Source organism: Hemicordylus capensis, chromosome 1, assembly GCF_027244095.1.
Source record: "Hemicordylus capensis ecotype Gifberg chromosome 1, rHemCap1.1.pri, whole genome shotgun sequence".
NCBI lineage: Eukaryota > Metazoa > Chordata > Lepidosauria > Squamata > Cordylidae > Hemicordylus > Hemicordylus capensis.
In genome coordinates this window covers 114,984,030-115,001,208 of record NC_069657.1, presented here as the reverse complement: position 1 = coordinate 115,001,208, position 17,179 = coordinate 114,984,030, and the positions used below count along the sequence as shown (strand labels likewise).

Here is a 17,179-nt window from a genome sequence, read left to right as displayed (position 1 = left end):
TTGAGTGACACACAGTAAACACATGTATTTATATAAAGATCTCTGTCTTTGTGCCTGAATAATGTTAGTAGTATGAGAAAATCAGAAATGTTTTTATTACACATTAGCACACATCAGTACAGAAAAAGAGGAACTCTAAAGAAGGAAAAATCAAGTAAAAATAACGAGACTGGAGCAAATACTCGGAGAACAATGAAGTATGTAGTCAAGGTTCTCGTTTAAATGAAAGTATATGGATTCACCCCTCGTTGTTAGGCATAGAGTGTTCACAAGGCAGCCATGTGAGAAGAGCCAAGGAGAAGATTCTACGGCAGTTGGAGCCTCTCGGCTGAGAGAGAAGGCACAGTGGCAGTTGGGCTCTACCAGACCAAACTCTGATGAAGGATGCTTCTGGCCAAAATCCTTCATAAAGGGGGTTGAGCAGGACAGCTGACTAGCACCTCCCTGACCTGAGGAGGAGTGTCTTGTTACGTTGAACAGTTTTGTAAGTGCTGTTGTGTCTGTGTTCCTAAAAGGGTAAATCCTGTCCTACATAAAAGGAAAGAGCAGAAGACCTGACAGAAATCTAATTCCTTTGAGGGACAAACTAGATGTTACATGGGAGCTTTGGGACTGGGGGTCCCATGTAATATCCAGTTTGGCCCTCAAAGGCCAAAACAGCTTGTTTCCTTCCTTCCTCCCTCCCTCCCTCCCTTCCTTCCTTCCAAGCAGTCACAGGAAGAGATTTGGATTGAGATGTGGAGCAGGGCACTGGGGATATAGTTAGCTCCCATGCCAATCCCCAACAAAACCCACCCCACTGAAGCTGCTATTAGCCATGGAGGGAAATATACATATACATACACAGTGCCTGCACTGGTGTTCTCCCCTACACAGTAACAGCAGTTTGGTAAAGAGACAGAATTGCATTGGGGGTTGGCATTGGAGCAAAGTAAGTTATAAATAAAATAGCAATAGCACTTACATTTATATACCGCTCTATAGCCGGAGCTCTAAGTGGTTTACAATGATTTTAGCATATTGCCCCCAACATTCTGGGTACTCATTTTACCGACCTCGGAAGGATGGAAGGCTGAGTCAACCCTGAGCCCCTGGTCAGGATCGAACTTGTAACCTTCTGGTTACAGGGCGGCAGTTTTACCACTGCGCCACCAGGGGCTCCTAAGTAAAATAAGTAAAAGTAATAAATAAATAAATAAATAAATGTGATAAATGTAATAAATAAATAAATAATAAAAGTAATAATAAATAAGTAAAAGTAAAAGTAAAAAATAAGTAAAATAAGTAAAATAAAAATAAAATAAGTAAAATAGGAGAGGAGAGCTGGTCTTGTGGCAGTAAGCCTGACTTTCCCCCATAGCTAAGCAGGGTCTACCCTGGTTGCATATGAATGGGAGACGATGTGTGAGCACTGCAAGATATTCCCCTCAGGGGATGAAGCTGCTCTGGGAAGAGCAGAAGGTTTCAAGTTCCCTCCCTGGCTTCTCCAAGATAGGGCTGAGAGAGATTCCTGCCTGCAACTTTGGAGAAGCCGCTGCCAGTCTGTGAAGACAATACTGAGCTAGATAGACCAATGGTCTGACTCAGTATATGGCAGTTTCCTATGTTCCTATGTTCCTAAAGCATAAACCCTCTCCACCATGACCTCAGTCCAAATTAGTCCCTGTGGTTTCCTTTTGAGAGAGAAAGAAACATGCAGTGTTCTGTTCACAGAGCTCTCCATCCCACTGAGTTTGCCCACTTCAGAACACCAATATGGTAAGTCGTGTAACACATCTGATCCAGGGGTGGAGCCACCATTGGGTGAACAGGTTCAAAGAACCCAGGCTGCCGCCAATCTGGGGCCGCCGCACGCGGCCCCAGACATGCCCCCCCCCGCATCTGACGTCAGATGCGGGGGCCTGATTTCACTCCCAAACGGGGCTGTGTGGCCCTGTTTGCAAGCGAAATCGGCCAGCGCTACATTCGCAGAGCAGCCAGAGCAACCCTCCCTGCCTTTTAAAAGCAAGGAGAGCTGCTCCTGGCCACACTGCAAATGCAGCACTGGCCAATTTCACTCCCGTACAGGGCCGTATGGCCCAGTTAGGGAGCGAAGCCACGTCCCCTGCGTCTGATGTATGATGCACGGGGCATGGCTAAATTCACCCTGCATCATATGTCAGATGCAGGGGGCAGGGCCCCACGGCGGTGGTAGAAGACTCCAGGCCACTGCTTGGCTCCCTCCATGCCTGATCTGATCCTTGTAGTCTACAGATTCTGGGACTTTGTCTGCTCAGTAAATGGACAGGGAGATCAGTGAAGGCCCAAGTGCCTATGGTTGGCATTCTGAAGAGAGTAAAGATGTGTCTCAGGCAGTGCTCTCTAATTTTTTTCATCTCTGTGTTGAATGAGTTTTATTCTGGGTGGAAGTATCAAGGCAGTGTGCACGCACATGCATTCAGAATGAGGCCTTCCTGATTCAACCTGAGCAGATCTAAAATTAACCAAGCAGACATCAAAAAGCATATGAGTGTGCTCACATGTATACGACTTCGAGGGAACACTGGTCCCGGGTTTCTTTCTAGGATCCTCACTGTCCTCCTGAGGTCTGCTAGAGCTTGCTAGATTTTCCCGTATGGTCAGCAGCATGGGCAGTTGGCACATGGCCATGCCCTTACTCATCAGAGGCAATATTCAGAATATAACACATCAGAGGCAATATTCTTCAGTGGAGACAAACTCACACCTTTTTATTTCATAACTACTGTCATTTTGCCAGTGTTCCTGGTGCTTGGCTTACTGTAGTATCTATGCCTTCAAAACTCTTTGAGGTTTTGAAGAACTTCAAAACAGAGTTCTTCTCCTGTTTGGATTACAAGTCATAAAAGAACTGGGAGGAGGGTTTGTTATTTTTACTTCAGAATGGCTTATAACATCTTGTTATGCTGCCCCAGTTGCTTCACTTCCCTAAGCAGTGAGGCTTTCCAGGGGTTCACTGTGTGGCTTTGCTTCTGGTTTCCTCTGGGAGGAAAGTTACAGCAGCCTTATGGTGTCTTTGTAGTTCTGTTTATTTAGACAACAGGTTGAGCATTGGATGGAGTTGAAAGATAGTCTCACTCCTAAGAGTCAGCAACAGGTTACCTTTCAGAGCCCAGATTCTGCATCATTAGATTTTCTGCTGCTTTGCTAGCTTGTGCATCACCTAGACTCTTAAGGTCATTTCTCAATCTGCCTCTGATGAAAATTGCTGCCTCTGATGAAATTGCCGCTCCCCATCCAGAATACAGTCAGATTCACCAGAGAGACTTCCTCTGGGCCCCTTCACCCATCCATCAGTGATTAACTTACAAAAGTATTGCCATCCAGAGGTGCTCTTACCCCTGGACTTTGGGGCTGAGGTCCAGGGCCTCCACACCACCTGGGCCCACAAACCTCTTTAGTCTGTCCTGGGTGGAGTGGTTTGTGCCCTCAAGAACCTATATGTTAAAAAATGGTGCTTAACTTGCAGTCTCATCTCTTTTTGATTTGTATACTTTAAAGTGGTGGGGATGGGGGGTGGACAGAGGTGCTCTTACCCCTGGACTTTGGGGCTAAAGTCCAGGGCCTCCACAGCCTGGACCTAGAGGCCATTGGAGGCTCTCTCCAATGGCCTCCGGGCCCCCCAAATTCCTCTTGAGTCTGTCCCAGGTGGTGTGGTTACCCGGTGAAGCATGATGATGCTTAATTTGCAGGGGAGGGGGAGCCTCCAATGGCCTCTAGGTCCAAGCACCAAAATTACCTAGGTGCACCTCTGTTGCCATCCAACTAATGGTCCTTCAGTATAAGATACTTTATTCCACAAATGGCTGAATGCAGGATATATATCTTTTAAAAGGCTCTGAGATTCATATTCTGAGCCAAGGAGCTGTGAAGCTTGATGACGTCTTTCAGTCAAAACTGCTGAAAAATTCGTATTGCTCTCATAATTAATGGAAATACTGTATTCTTTCTTGTCTATATCTACAGCAACCTGGAACTTGTGGAAGATCTGAATTTGATATTTGGACTTACACTCCATATCCAATCAAAGGGACAAGTTGATATTATGGTTTGTATTTGTGATCAGTTTTTTTTTAAAAAAAAAATACAAATGTTTGCATGCATAAAAAAGAAATTTAATGTTTTGTTTCTAATTGATTTATTTAGTACTAGTAAATAGGTTGCCACAATAGACAAAGTATTACATATTTTATACATAGATTGCATGATAAATGTAACTTCTGAATGTTTTCCTAATGTATCAAAGTATTAAGAGCTATTGTTTCCATTTAAAGGGACTCCATGTAAAAAAACCTACAATGAAAACAAGGAACCTACCTAAGTCACTTGCCTGTTTCTCTGGAACGTTTTTTAGATTATGTGTTTTCCTAGGACTCCTTATATTACTTGCCATTCTTTGGAAGCAAAGGAAAGAACAATGCAAATGTCAAAAAGCAGAAGAATCTAGATTCTGGGTAGGTAACTCAAGGAGAAGTGGGCACTGTTTCCTATAAGGGTTATCTGTGTGTCATAGAATTAATATTTAATAATTTTTCATCTCTTGGAAAAAAATTTGGCTGACCTCACCAAAGTGCATATGCAGTAGAAAAAAACCTACATGCCCATGGCTAGCAGCCCCACTTCTGAAGCACAGATGTTCACATGGACAGGGAGCATCTTTTGCCAACCCCCCTCTCTCTGAAAGCAGCCTATGTGTCCCCAAAGTAGGTCCCTGAGGGTCATGTGAACATTGTGATCTGTGTCCCCCATGGGTTTGCCCTTAAAGGCCATTGAGAAGCTGTAGCTACATACTCTATTAACAACAACTACTACTACTACTACTATTATTTATATACCACTCTTCAACCAAAGTTCTCCAAGCAGTTTACATAGAAAAATCAATCAATCAATCAATCAATCAATCAATTAAAAACATTTGAAACTACTAAAAAGATGGTTCCAATTAACTGGGCAACAGATTTAAATTACTTAAAAAAACATTTTTGATGGAAGTACTTCTACAAGCTACAGATGACAAACACTATCTTAGAAGAGCATTTCCTCCTGTGTATGAGAGAGATGAGGGGATGCCTCTACTAAAATGATGTCTGGGGCATTGTATGCACTCATCATCTACATGCAATCATCCACTGATTTTTTTAAATATCCAAAAGTATGCATTTAATTGCTTGCTTGACTAAAATTCATCTGATTAACCAACCAACATTTATTTTATTTGGTGACATTCCTCCTGTTTTCAGTATTAAAGTACAATAGGTCTGAATCTGACTGACTGGACTACATTCAACGTTAAGGCACTATAACTTTCAGGGTCACGGTGGGAGAGATGTGGTGAATACTCTGCAGGTCTACATGTGCTTTCCCAAAATCAGAAGCACTTAACAAGCAATTGAGTGGAGGTATCCATTGCTGAGACTCAAACCTTAGCTTTAAAGTTCTTCAAGGGTTGTTTTATTTCTGTTTGTTTAATTTGTATCCTCTTTTTCCCATCATGGGACTCAAAGTGACACATGGGGTTTCTAGGCAATCACCAAGCCAAGACCTGTTTAGCTTTATCAAGATGGCTGTATCATGTGCCCACAGACCATGGCCTAGGAGCTTTCTGCCCCCCACTATCCTCAACTACCCCAACGTCTAGGACTGCATTTTCTCACCTTCATCCCTTGTAGCCTTCTCGCTCCCTCTCTTTCTTTCCCTCTTCTCTCTATGTTGTCTGCTGTCTTATGAGGCAAAGCTACAACACCTGGGGCTATTTAGTTTAGAAAAAAGACGACTGCGGGGAGACATGATAGAGGTCTACAAAATCATGCATGGTGTGGAGGAAGTGGATAGAGAGAAATTCTTCTTCCTCTCACATAACACTAGAACCAGGGGTCATCCCATGAAATTGATCGCCAGGAAATCTAGGACTAACAAACGGAAGTATTTTTTCACACAACGCATAATCCACTTGTGAAAATCTCTGCCACAAGATGTGGTGACAGCCAACAACCTGGATGGCTTTAAGAGGGGTTTGGATAACTTCATGGAGGAGAGGTCTATCAACGGCTACTAGCCAGAGGGCTGTGGGCCACCTCCAGCCTCAGAGGCAGTACCAGTTGCAGGGGAGTAACAGCAGGAGAGAGGGCATGCCCTCAACTCCTGCCTGTAGGCTTCCAGCGTCATCTGGTGGGCCACTGTGTGAAACAGGATGCTGGACTAGATGGGCCTTGGGCTTGATCCAGCAGAGCTGTTCTTATGTTCTTAAGCCCAACAGGTGCAATTTAGACTCATAGCTCTTTGGGGCAAGAGCTGTGTCTCTTTTGGTTGCTGGCATATACAACTCTCTCTAGATCAGGGCTGCACAACTTTGGCCCTCCAGCTCTTGTTGGACTACAGCTCCCATTAATCCAAGCCACAGTGGTCAGGTCAATGATTATGGGAGTTCTACTCCAACAACAGCTGGAGGGCCAAACGTGTGCAGCCCTGATCTATAGACCATGCATCATGATGGCACTCTATGAAGAAGTAGCTTGTCAGCAGAATACACCATCAACATGTCTGATATCCATAAATAGGAGGGCATGTCTGTATAATGTTGTGTTACTATGTTGTGCGTGTATGTGTGTGTGTGTTGGTTGTGACATTGAGTTGGTGTTGACTCCTGGCGACCACAGATAGAGCCCTGTGGTTTTCTTGGTAGAATACAGGAAGGGTTCACCATTGCCATCTCCCATGCAGTACAAGATGATGCCTTTCAGCACCTTCCTATATTGCTGCTGCCCGATATGGGAGTTTTCCATATTCTGGGAAACACACCAGGGGGGATTCGAACCAACAGCCTCCGGTTCTCTAGGCTGATTCCTTCCCCGCATCTGTAATCACTTCCTCCATGTGTGTAAACATGCAAACATCAACCTTCAGGGGTGGAGCTCTTCCAATAACTCATCTGCAGCTGCCATGAGGGCTGCCGTGACGGGCACCTAGCTGTGGCCTATCTTCTCTGCCTGCCACACACAAGGCACCCATTTCTCCCCTGCTGTGTGTGTGTGTGGTGACAGCAGCCTCCCTGAGGGAGCAGCCCAGGGTAGGCTGCCCTTACTCCTACTGCTCAGCCACCACTGCAGCCGTGCGTGGCAGGGAGAGAGGAGGTGCCAGGGGGCTGCTGCCGGGTTCCTGTTGTGGCGAGGAGAGGAGAGATGCAGAGGGAGCCCCCGGCTGCCCATTGTGGTGAGCGTGTCACCCCCAGTAGCACAGGGAGAAGAGGCACTGGGTTGGGGTCTGGGCAGGCATCCCAAACTCAGGCCGCCTATGCCCTCTCTATGCCACAGTCCCCCTTATTGCCACTGTCAGTGTTTTCTGCTTCTATCCCAACTTTCAATATCCATTCTTTCATGGAAGGAGAATCTAGTCTGTGTAATTTCACTGCTGTTAAGATCTTAACTGTCATCAGTAAATTCAAAACCATTTTTTCATGCTCCAACTTGGAAACCCTTTACAGCCCATTCTTATGCAAAGTATGCAAGATATGGTAAGGAGACCAGCATAATAATTTAATTGGATTTAGAAAATGACAACAGTTATAAGAGTTGAAACGTCACAGCTGATTTTTAAAAAAACTGTTTTATGTTTAAGGATGCAGATGGAAAGGCAACTCTCAAACTGAAGAAGCCACGAAATTCAAATTTCAGTGTAATGAAGGACGTTATGGGTCCTTTACCAATTCCATATACGTACCTCTTGGGGTCTCATTTTGTTAAAAAGAGTAAGTATAAGCTATTATGGGTATGGCAACTCTTGATGTGTGTAAAACAAAATAATTTGGTGTTTGTTTGTTTAAAAGCAATTGATCCAATATCTGTCTTGAAAGCCACTTAAGCACATTGTTAATATGAAATACATGATCTTTTCATTATGGTTTTCCTTGAGACAATTTTCTCCATGGTTTTAAAAAATTGATTTTGGAACAGTTGTTTTCCCTGGAGTCCCTCTAAAAGGTCAATGGGCTTCGTTAGTTTCTGATTATTGAAGTTTTTACCAACATCAGAAGAAATCTGACTTTTGATCACACACACGGCTTACCACACTGAGCCCATCTGTCTGCATTAGGAGCAGCAAACTGTTGGGCTTAATGGAATGGAAATTAGGGATGTGCTGAAATCGGATTTGGACAGCTGAATCACACGTACTTCCCTTTAAAATGGAGAGCTTACACAGCCCATTTAAAGCGGATGAGAGCAGGTCGTTGCCTGCTCCTCCGTTCGGCTATACCTGCACGCTCCTGGTGCTCTCCCCCCACCCCAGCTATACCCGCACACCGGCAGGACATTTCCTAGCTGCCTCTGCATGGGGCCAGCATATACATGGCCTCTGAGCATGCTTCTACATAGAAGCATGCAGGGTGGCCATGTGCGTTATGGCACCACACGGGGCAGCTGGGAGCCGCCCCACCGTCATGCAGGTATAGCTGGGGGGGAGCATATGGTTATAGCCGAGCAGAGGAGCAGGCAAAGACCTGCTCTCATCCATTTTAAAGGGAGGGACGCATAATTTGGCTGTCCAAATCACATTTCAGCACATCGCTAATGGAAATGCATTACTTTACATACATGTGCAATGCATGAGAATTAGTGTAGTGATGTAGTGACCGATGCTAAATTAGGATCCAGGAAATCTCTGGTTCAGATCTTACCTCTTCAATGAACAAGTGACTAGGTAGTTGGATGCATGCATTTATTTAGGAATGAATGGAAAATTGAACTAAATGTGGTAGATTTGGATGAATTTTCATTTATCATGAATTGACAATTGATGGGACCCAAATGAACCGTGGCACCTAAGCTATTCAATTCCCACTTCTTTTCATAGGACCTAGAGGGGGAAGACTAATTTTATAGAATGGCAGAGTAGTGTTTTTGTTTTTTCAAGTTGTTTCTAAAGTTGTGAAGCAGCATCAGAGCTAATCCTGGCAGCCATAATGTGTCTGTCTGTCTGTCTGTCTGTCTGTCTGTCTCTCTCTCTCTCTCTCACACACACACACACACACACACACACACTGCTGTGGACATTGAATTATGTCAGTGGTTCCCAACCCGGGGCCAGCAGATGTTGCTGAACTATAACTCCCATCAGCCACAATTTATTGTAGCTAGGGATGATGGGAGTTGTAGTTCAGCAATGTCTGGAAGCTCCCAGGTTGGGAAACACTGAATTATGATATTGGGATATGATGCAATGAAGTTTTTAGGCCTCTTTAGATATCCCCCTTAAAGGTGCAGCGGGGAAATGGCTTGACTATCAAGCTAGAGCTTGCCGGTTCGAATCCCTGCTGGTATGTTTCCTAGACTATGGGGAACACCTATATTGGGCAGCAGCAATATAGGAAGATGCTGAAAGGCATCATCTCACACTGTGTGGGAGATGGCAATGGTAAACCCCTCCTGTATTCTTCCAAATACAACCACAGGGCTCTGGGGTCGCCAGGAGTCGACATTGACTCGACAGCACACTTTACATTACTTTAATGCATAAAATAGAATAAAATAAATGATGACAGATCTTCCAAAATCGAACAAATATGTTTCAATGTCCAACCATTATCAATGCTCTATTTCTAGCAGCTGGAAACACTTAAGATTAAATGCAGTAACTACATCTGGAGAAAAGGAAGGAGGGGGAAATGAGTGGCTCTCCAAAATTAACCCTTTATTTGCCCTTTGCTAGCAATAAATTTCATTGCCCCTCTAATTTCCTCCTTAACATTAATGGATGGATGCAATTGTTCAATATACATAGCCTCTTTAATCTTACATTTTCCCTTCAATAGCCATAATAAACACCTTTGTGCAGCTCTTCCTCTATGTTTGTCTTTCATATGTTTTGTCCAGGGTTTCATTCTATCTTTATTATTTATCACTTTAATTGGGGTCTTCTCCCTGTCTCCCCAATATAAAATTCTTCACATTCCAAACATACAATCTTTTACACTATTTCCTCAACCAGGCACCAGCCTTCTTCCTTCTCACATATCCAGCGTGCCAGCATGGTGTCGTGGTTAGAGTGCTGGACTAGGACCGGGGAGACTCGAGTTCAAATCCCCATTCAGCCAAGATACTTGCTGGGTGACTCTAGGCCTGTCACCTACTCTCAGCCTAACCTACTTCACAGGGTTGTTGTGAGGAGAAACTTAAGTATGTAGTACACCGCTCTGGGCTCCTTGGAGGAAGAGCAGGATATAAATATAAAAAATAAATAAAATATAAATATAAATAAATATCCCACAATCATTCATTTCACACTTCCTATAATATATTACAGAATATATATGGTGATGATATACAGAAGTATGTGTCTATCATCGTCATTATATTGTCTTATGATGCAATGCCCAAAACACATATAGTGGCTTCCTTCTGGCAGGGAGGAGCTCTGACTCTTTTCAACTTTTGAAAAGAAACCCCCCCACTATCCTGCCTTGCTGCAAGGTAAGCCCCACCTCACCCTATTCTGAAAACATATAGGGTAAGAAAAACGGGGGTGGGTGGGTTAACACACTAATGTAATGTTAATGAATGAAAGGCAAAATGAATGGGGGAATAAACAAGGGGGAAATGGAATAATGATTCTCCCGCTCCCGCACATCACTGCTAGGTAATATAGGTAGGTCAATGGCTGACATCCTGACAATGCACACACATAAAAAGCAACTGTGGGGATGCAATGTTTGTCTCTTCCAGATCCAGAGTGCTTCTGGAGTGTGGGCAAAGCAGGACTGTTTTGCCCACTTGCACAACCACACATGCATAGAGGAACTGGGGGAGCTGTATGCAGGGCCCCATTGCAACCCTGCAGTCCTTCTTGATATGTGCATTTCATTAGTCAGGATGTCCCAGTCACTGCCTTCCATCTCTCCCCCCCCCCGCCGGAGCACCGAACTGGTTTGGAAGTCCAATGTTAAAGCCGGTTCAGAGGCAGGGGTGGGTGGGTGTTAATGGGCAGGGTGGGTGCCTTTACCTGTCCCCCCACTTTCCCCCCACTGGTGCTCTCCCAAAACCCATTGCTGCAGGGATGCAGCATGCCTCCCTGCAGCCTCAGTCACTGTCATACTGGAAATGGCTGACACGCATGCGCATGGCACACACGTGTCGGCCATTTCTGGTATGATGGTGACCAGGGCTGCAGGGAGGTACACTGCAGCCCAGCCACAATGGTTTTGGGGAGAGCGCCAGCAGGGGGGAAGTGGTGGGGCAGGTAGGGTACCCTCCATGCCACTTAACAACAACACACACATCCCGCCGTGGCCTCCTGGGAGTTCTCGAACCTGTTCGTGCACCTGACTGACATATTTGATATAAGAGTTACTGAAATAATGTACATTAAGTGCTTTAAGCTCACGGAAGATGCTATATAAATGTTTTTCGTTTCCTCTTTCATCTTTCCCTCTTCTAGGATTCTTGATCATTGGGATATCTTCTGTCCACAGAGAAAAGGAACAGTATTTGATGAGGACAATTGAGTCCATTTTCAGTCACTGCACCTTAAAAGAATTACATCTAATAAGAGTAGTTATATACCTAGCAGATAATAATTCTAAACTAAATAAGCAAAAAGCCAAGGAAATTAAAGCTCAGTTTCATGTGCATGTTCATGCAAGAAGACTGTTTGTAATACAGAGCTCTCTGGATGGTTACCCTCCTTTAAGTAGTCAGAGGGGTCAATTGGACAAGAAAGAAAAAGCCCAGTATAGATCCAAAAAGAATGTGGACTATGCTTATTTAGTTAACTTTTGTGCCAGTCTTTCTCAATATTATTTGATGCTAGAAGATGATGTAGTCTGTGCCACCAATTTTGTGTCCATTATACAAAACTATACAAAAGCCTTGGAAGAACCCTGGACCACAATAGCATTTTCGAAACTGGGCTGCATAGGGAAGCTCTATCACAGTTCAGACCTTACTAAACTGGCCCGGTTCCTCTTGATGTTCTATGATGAAATGCCCAGTGACTGGCTTCTAGAATTTTTCCAAGAATCCAAAGCTCAAAATAATGCTATTATCTTCAGGCCTTCTCTTTTCCAGCATATAGATAGAGTGACTGCATTTAACAATATAGAAAATGAGATCAAAGATCCAGAGTTTGAAGAGGACTCTGGAGATTTTGGAGATCTCCCTTCCGCATCATGTTTCACAAATATGCCCATATATGCAGATTATGCACCAGAGAAAGTGTGTCCACCTGGAAAGGGTGTCTTTTGGGGCAGGAATATAACACCAGAAAGCTTTTTCACCATTGTGTTTGCAAACCCAATTGTTCCCCAGAAGATTCAGATTTACACTGGGTCAGCTGAATACAGCAAGGACATTCTCCACTATGGTTATGTAGAAAAGGGCAGACTCAAAATCCATACACATGTGGGTAAAACATGCCAGATATTCACACCAATAGGAGATTTTAAGAATGGGCTTTTTGAAATGAAGGGGAACAGTGACAGGGAAGATATAGACTGCCTTCGAATACAAGCCACAGCTCCACAAAAGCAATGGCTGAGAATAAGAAGAATAAATATTTGGGTAAAGAAGGATGAGTGAATCTTCACATTCTGTTGTACATATGTATTTGCAGTCACATGTCTGATATTGTGGGAAACCACATTAAACTGTACTATCTATGACCACAGAGGTCTATGGTTCACTTTCTATAATGGAATGGGAGATTTGTTTCTCCTTTAACAAACAAATATTTGAATAGAAAGCAAAAAGAACAATAAATCAACATGTTCCCATGATACAATTGTCTATGAATTATTTTTGAAAACCGTATGTAGCTTCTTAACAGAACCATTTGGTAATGATGCTCAGCCTTCAATAATTATTACCAAAGTGGTTTAAGGAACCACTGAATGATACAATTATGGAAATCCAGTTTCACTGAAGTGATGAATTAACAATATAGGGATACTTATCAGATCATTTGATTTCTGTTTTCATTTCATGATGATTTTTGAACAAGTATTATTAGCATGGGCTAATACAGGAGTAGGAAGAAGATTCTTATACAATTCTTATACAATTTTGTTATTCCTGTGTTTTTAAAAAGCCTTCGGCTTCTGTCATAGCTGTCAATCTGCCTTGGCATATCTGTCATAAGCCTTATTTCACACAATATGTTTGCAGTTCCAAGGATTTTCTTTTTGAGCAGCAACTAGAGAACAAAGAAGAACATATAAGGTGACTTCAGACATCATGGAGAACCAGTGCCTTGGCCAAACCACCAGTTTTTAGAGTGCAAACAGGAGCCAGATTTCCAGTGATGAAACAGCTATGTTGACATTGTTCACCCAGGCTTTTAATTAAATATTGTTTTAATAGTTTTAACACTGTTTTTAAATTTCTAAATTGTTGTAATATGTTAACTTTTTCTAACTTTTTCTATTATATTTTGTTTTAAATAATGTTTTAAGTTTTTCTGGTTTTGCTTTGTTGTAAACCACCCAGAGACCTAAGTTTTGGGTGGTATAAAAATATGTTGAATGAATGAATGCTAGATAGTGTACGGAGAGCCAGAATCAGCCTGTATCTGAACTTCATAGCCATTAAGTTTTATTTGATAATGTGGAGAAGCAGACTCTGATTCTGTCACACTTACAATGCTGTCAGTAAGTGCTTCATCTTCCTCCTCTTTACTATGTAGTGAATCAGTAATGGAGTGGATAGCAGACCTGCAAATGTTATCAAAGTGTCCCCTTTTTTGTACCTGTTGCAAGTGACCTTCCATGCAGGACAGTGAGCAGAATTGGCTTTGTGGGCAGTCTCCACATCGGTAGCATTTTTAGCTCCTCCTTCCTTGTGTTGCCACTTCCTGAGGCAGTGCTATATGAGAAGCTTGGAAAGCTTGGAATGATTTAGACTGAACAGTCTGGATTTTAGGAGTTTGGTTTGGGGGTACCAAAGAGAGTGATTTGGCACAGTGAAGAGTATTTTCCATTCTCCTGGCCATCCCTATAATTTTATCCAAGGTACGTTTCCACTCCAATAGCAGTTTTTCATGCACTGTGGAGCAGTTTGTTTTCATAACAATCTAATCCCTGATCAGTTCATCAGTAAAGTTCATCAGTAAAGTGTTCCAGGTCACACTTCAGGCACTCAATGCTGTGGCATACTGATTGATAGATTCACCAGTCAACAACAGCAACAAATATTTATATACCATTTTTCAACAAGAATTTCCAAAGCGGTTTACACAGAGATATAATACATACATACAATGGCTCCCTGTCCCCAAAGGGCTCAAGATCTAAAAGGAAACCTAAGATAGGCACCAGCAACAGTCACTGGAGGTACTGTGCTGGGGGTGGATAGGGCCAGTTACTCTCCCCCTGCTAAATAAAGAGAATCACCACATAAAAATGTGCCTCTTTGCCCAGTTTGCCCAGGCAGTTGGGATCTAGAATAGAACTTGTAACATTCAGTAATCGCATTCAAAGTAAGGTTGAAATGATAATCTAAGGCTTGAAGAGGAACTTTATAAGAATTGGCATCCCCTTCCAAGTTGGCAGGAAAGGGCAAATTATTATACAGGCGAAACTCGGAAAATTAGAATATTGTGCAAAAGTCCATTAATTTCAGTAATGCAAATTAAAAGGTGAAACTGATATATGAGACAGACGCATTACATGCAAAGCGAGATAAGTCAAGCCTTAATTTGTTATAATAGTGATGATCATGGTGTACAGCTCATGAAAACCCCAAATCCACAATCTCAGAAAATTAGAATATTACATGGAACCAAGAAGACAAGGATTGTAGAATAGAACAATATCGGACCTCTGAAAAGTATACAGTGTACTGTGCTTGATTGGCCAGCAAACTCGCCTGACCTGACCCCATAGAGAATCTATGGGGCATTGCCAAGAGAAGGATGAGAGACATGAGACCAAACAATGCAGAATTGCAGAAGGCCGCTAATGAAGCATCCTGGTCTTCCATAATACCTCATCAGTGCCACAGGCTGATAGCATCCATGCCACGCCACATTGAGGCAGTAATTGCTGCAAAAGGGGCCCAAACCAAGTACTGAATACATATGCATGCTTATACTTTTCAGAGGTCTGATATTGTTCTATTCTTCAATCCTTGTCTTCTTGGTTCCATGTAATATTCTAATTTTCTGGGATTGTGGATTTGGGGTTTTCATGAGCTGTACGCCATGATCATCACAATTATAACAAATTAAGGCTTGACTTATCTCGCTTTGCATGTAATGCGTCTGTCTCATATATCAGTTTCACCTTTTAATTTGCATTACTGAAATTAATGGACTTTTGCACGATATTCTAATTTTCCGAGTTTCACCTGTATATTATTTGGCCTTCAGGGCCCAGGCAGTGAAGCAATACGGCCGTCTGCTTTGCTGGGAACAACCAAGTCTAGAATTGATAAGGAAAAAGTACCTCCAGTGGTTGGGCAGGTCAGGAAGCTGGAGCCGCAGCAATGCCGGTAGTAGAAAGCAGTTCAGGAATGTAGGCCCAGCAATGCAATGAAATGAAGTTGCAGGAACAGTCACAAGCTTTGCAGCTCACACACACTTAACTGATTCAAAATTTCATTGCCAAATGTTTTATCACTGCTTCTCTCACAAACTCAAAGTAATCTTATATAGATTTAAAGTAAAGGTAAAGTTGTGCCCTCAAGTCACTGTCAACTCCTGGCAACCACAGAGTCATGTGGTTGTCTTTGGTAGAATACAGGAGGGGTTTACCATTGGCAGGCTCCTCCAGCGCAGTATGAGATGATGCCTTTCAGCACCTTCCTATATTGCTGCTGCCCAATATAGGTGTTTCCCACATTCTGGGCAACATATGGACAGGGATTCAAACCAGCAACCTCTTGCTCACTAGGCAAGTCATTTCCCCGCTGCGCCATAAGGGTTTATTCAGGAACAACTCCATTTTCTCCTCCTCCTTTCCCTTTCTGACTCCATCCCCCACACTCTCTACAGGATCCCGCTGGGGCAAACTTCTGAACAACAAAACATAAAAGATACTGGATAGGACACAACAAGAGGGAGATATGAAACAGAGAGTTCTCAACATTCAGTTATTCTAGCAGCAGCGTGCCAGAGTATGATAAAGCAATCAAAGCAGGGAGCTCGCTCCAGATGCATTGCCTCTTTCCTTCTGCTTCTTAAAGCCAGTTTATGGGCTGTTGGTAATGTCCCTTAGCAGGTAGGAAGGAGACAGAGGAGACTGAGTTGAATCACCACAATGCAAGGTGGCTAAGCTAGAATGACTGGTGTCAGGAGAAACAGATTTAACCCAGCGGTGCCCCCTAGATCATCTCTTTCTCTTGAGTAATTGACTAGTTACAAGCTATTGGAAAACTAAATCACTAGCCTTGGGAACACTGCTTTTCACCCTAGGCATTTTGTAGCCTGGCCTTCACTGGAAGAGTGTCCTAATCAACACCAGCACAGTATCTATCCTGTGACTATTACCAACTGACTGTTGGTAGTGTCCGATTTGTCTTACATGGTTTTAGACTGTGAGTCCTTTGGAGAGGGGGAATTCTTTTTTCTATGCAAGCCACTATGAGGATGTATTTGTTGAAATATGACATATAAATATGCTTAATAATAACACGAACACAGGGTACAGGTGTGTATATGCGGAGAGCACAGACAGATGCCCTACAGTCCTTAAGGGTTCTTGTTATTTTGAAGACTTGTTTCCCAACTTTCTCTTCTACCGTGATCCACAAGAGGGCAGCAAATTTACATCAGTTGATTTTCCCAGGGATCTTTGAGAAAATGCTGTTTTTTCCTACCACAGTAAAACCAGCATTTTGCACTAATGTGTATTTGATGTGTGGTTCAGAGCTATTAAGAATACAAACTAAACTGACAAAATGTGGCGAAAGAAATTATATGGTAGTTGCTTAAATGAACAAATTATTGTCATACATAGAATTTGATCAATGGGAAATCATAATTACCCCTTCCAATCCCTGCTAACTGGGAAAAGAGATACTTCCTGTATTTAGCAGGAGAAGAGCAATTGTCCCTATTCAGCCCAGAACAGTCTGTCTTCCAGTGGCTGTTGCAAGTGTGTGTGTGTGTGTGTGTGTGTGTGTGTGTGTGTGTGTGTGTGTGTTTATTTTAGAGTGTGATCCCTTTGAGACAGGGAACC

At 43.0% G+C, this 17,179-nt stretch overlaps 1 protein-coding gene across 3 annotated transcripts; it reads left to right on the top strand.

The window, feature by feature from the left end:
- Positions 1 to 298: 298 nt before the first annotated feature.
- On the top strand, positions 299 to 13,432 carry LOC128339526 (alpha-1,3-mannosyl-glycoprotein 4-beta-N-acetylglucosaminyltransferase C-like). Of its 3 annotated transcripts, none has more exons than XM_053283626.1 (5): positions 300 to 484; positions 3,985 to 4,066; positions 4,390 to 4,472; positions 7,633 to 7,762; positions 11,446 to 13,432. In XM_053283626.1, the coding sequence occupies exons 4-5, from the start codon at positions 7,693 to 7,695 to the stop codon at positions 12,582 to 12,584; spliced, it is 1,209 nt and encodes a 402-aa protein (XP_053139601.1). In that variant the 5' UTR covers positions 300 to 484; positions 3,985 to 4,066; positions 4,390 to 4,472; positions 7,633 to 7,692; the 3' UTR covers positions 12,585 to 13,432. The 3 variants fall into 3 exon arrangements, with proteins under 3 accessions (XP_053139592.1, XP_053139601.1, XP_053139583.1); XM_053283608.1 differs by having other exon boundaries at positions 4,293 to 4,472; XM_053283617.1 differs by lacking the exon at positions 4,390 to 4,472 and having other exon boundaries at positions 299 to 484.
- Positions 13,433 to 17,179: the final 3,747 nt, after the last annotated feature.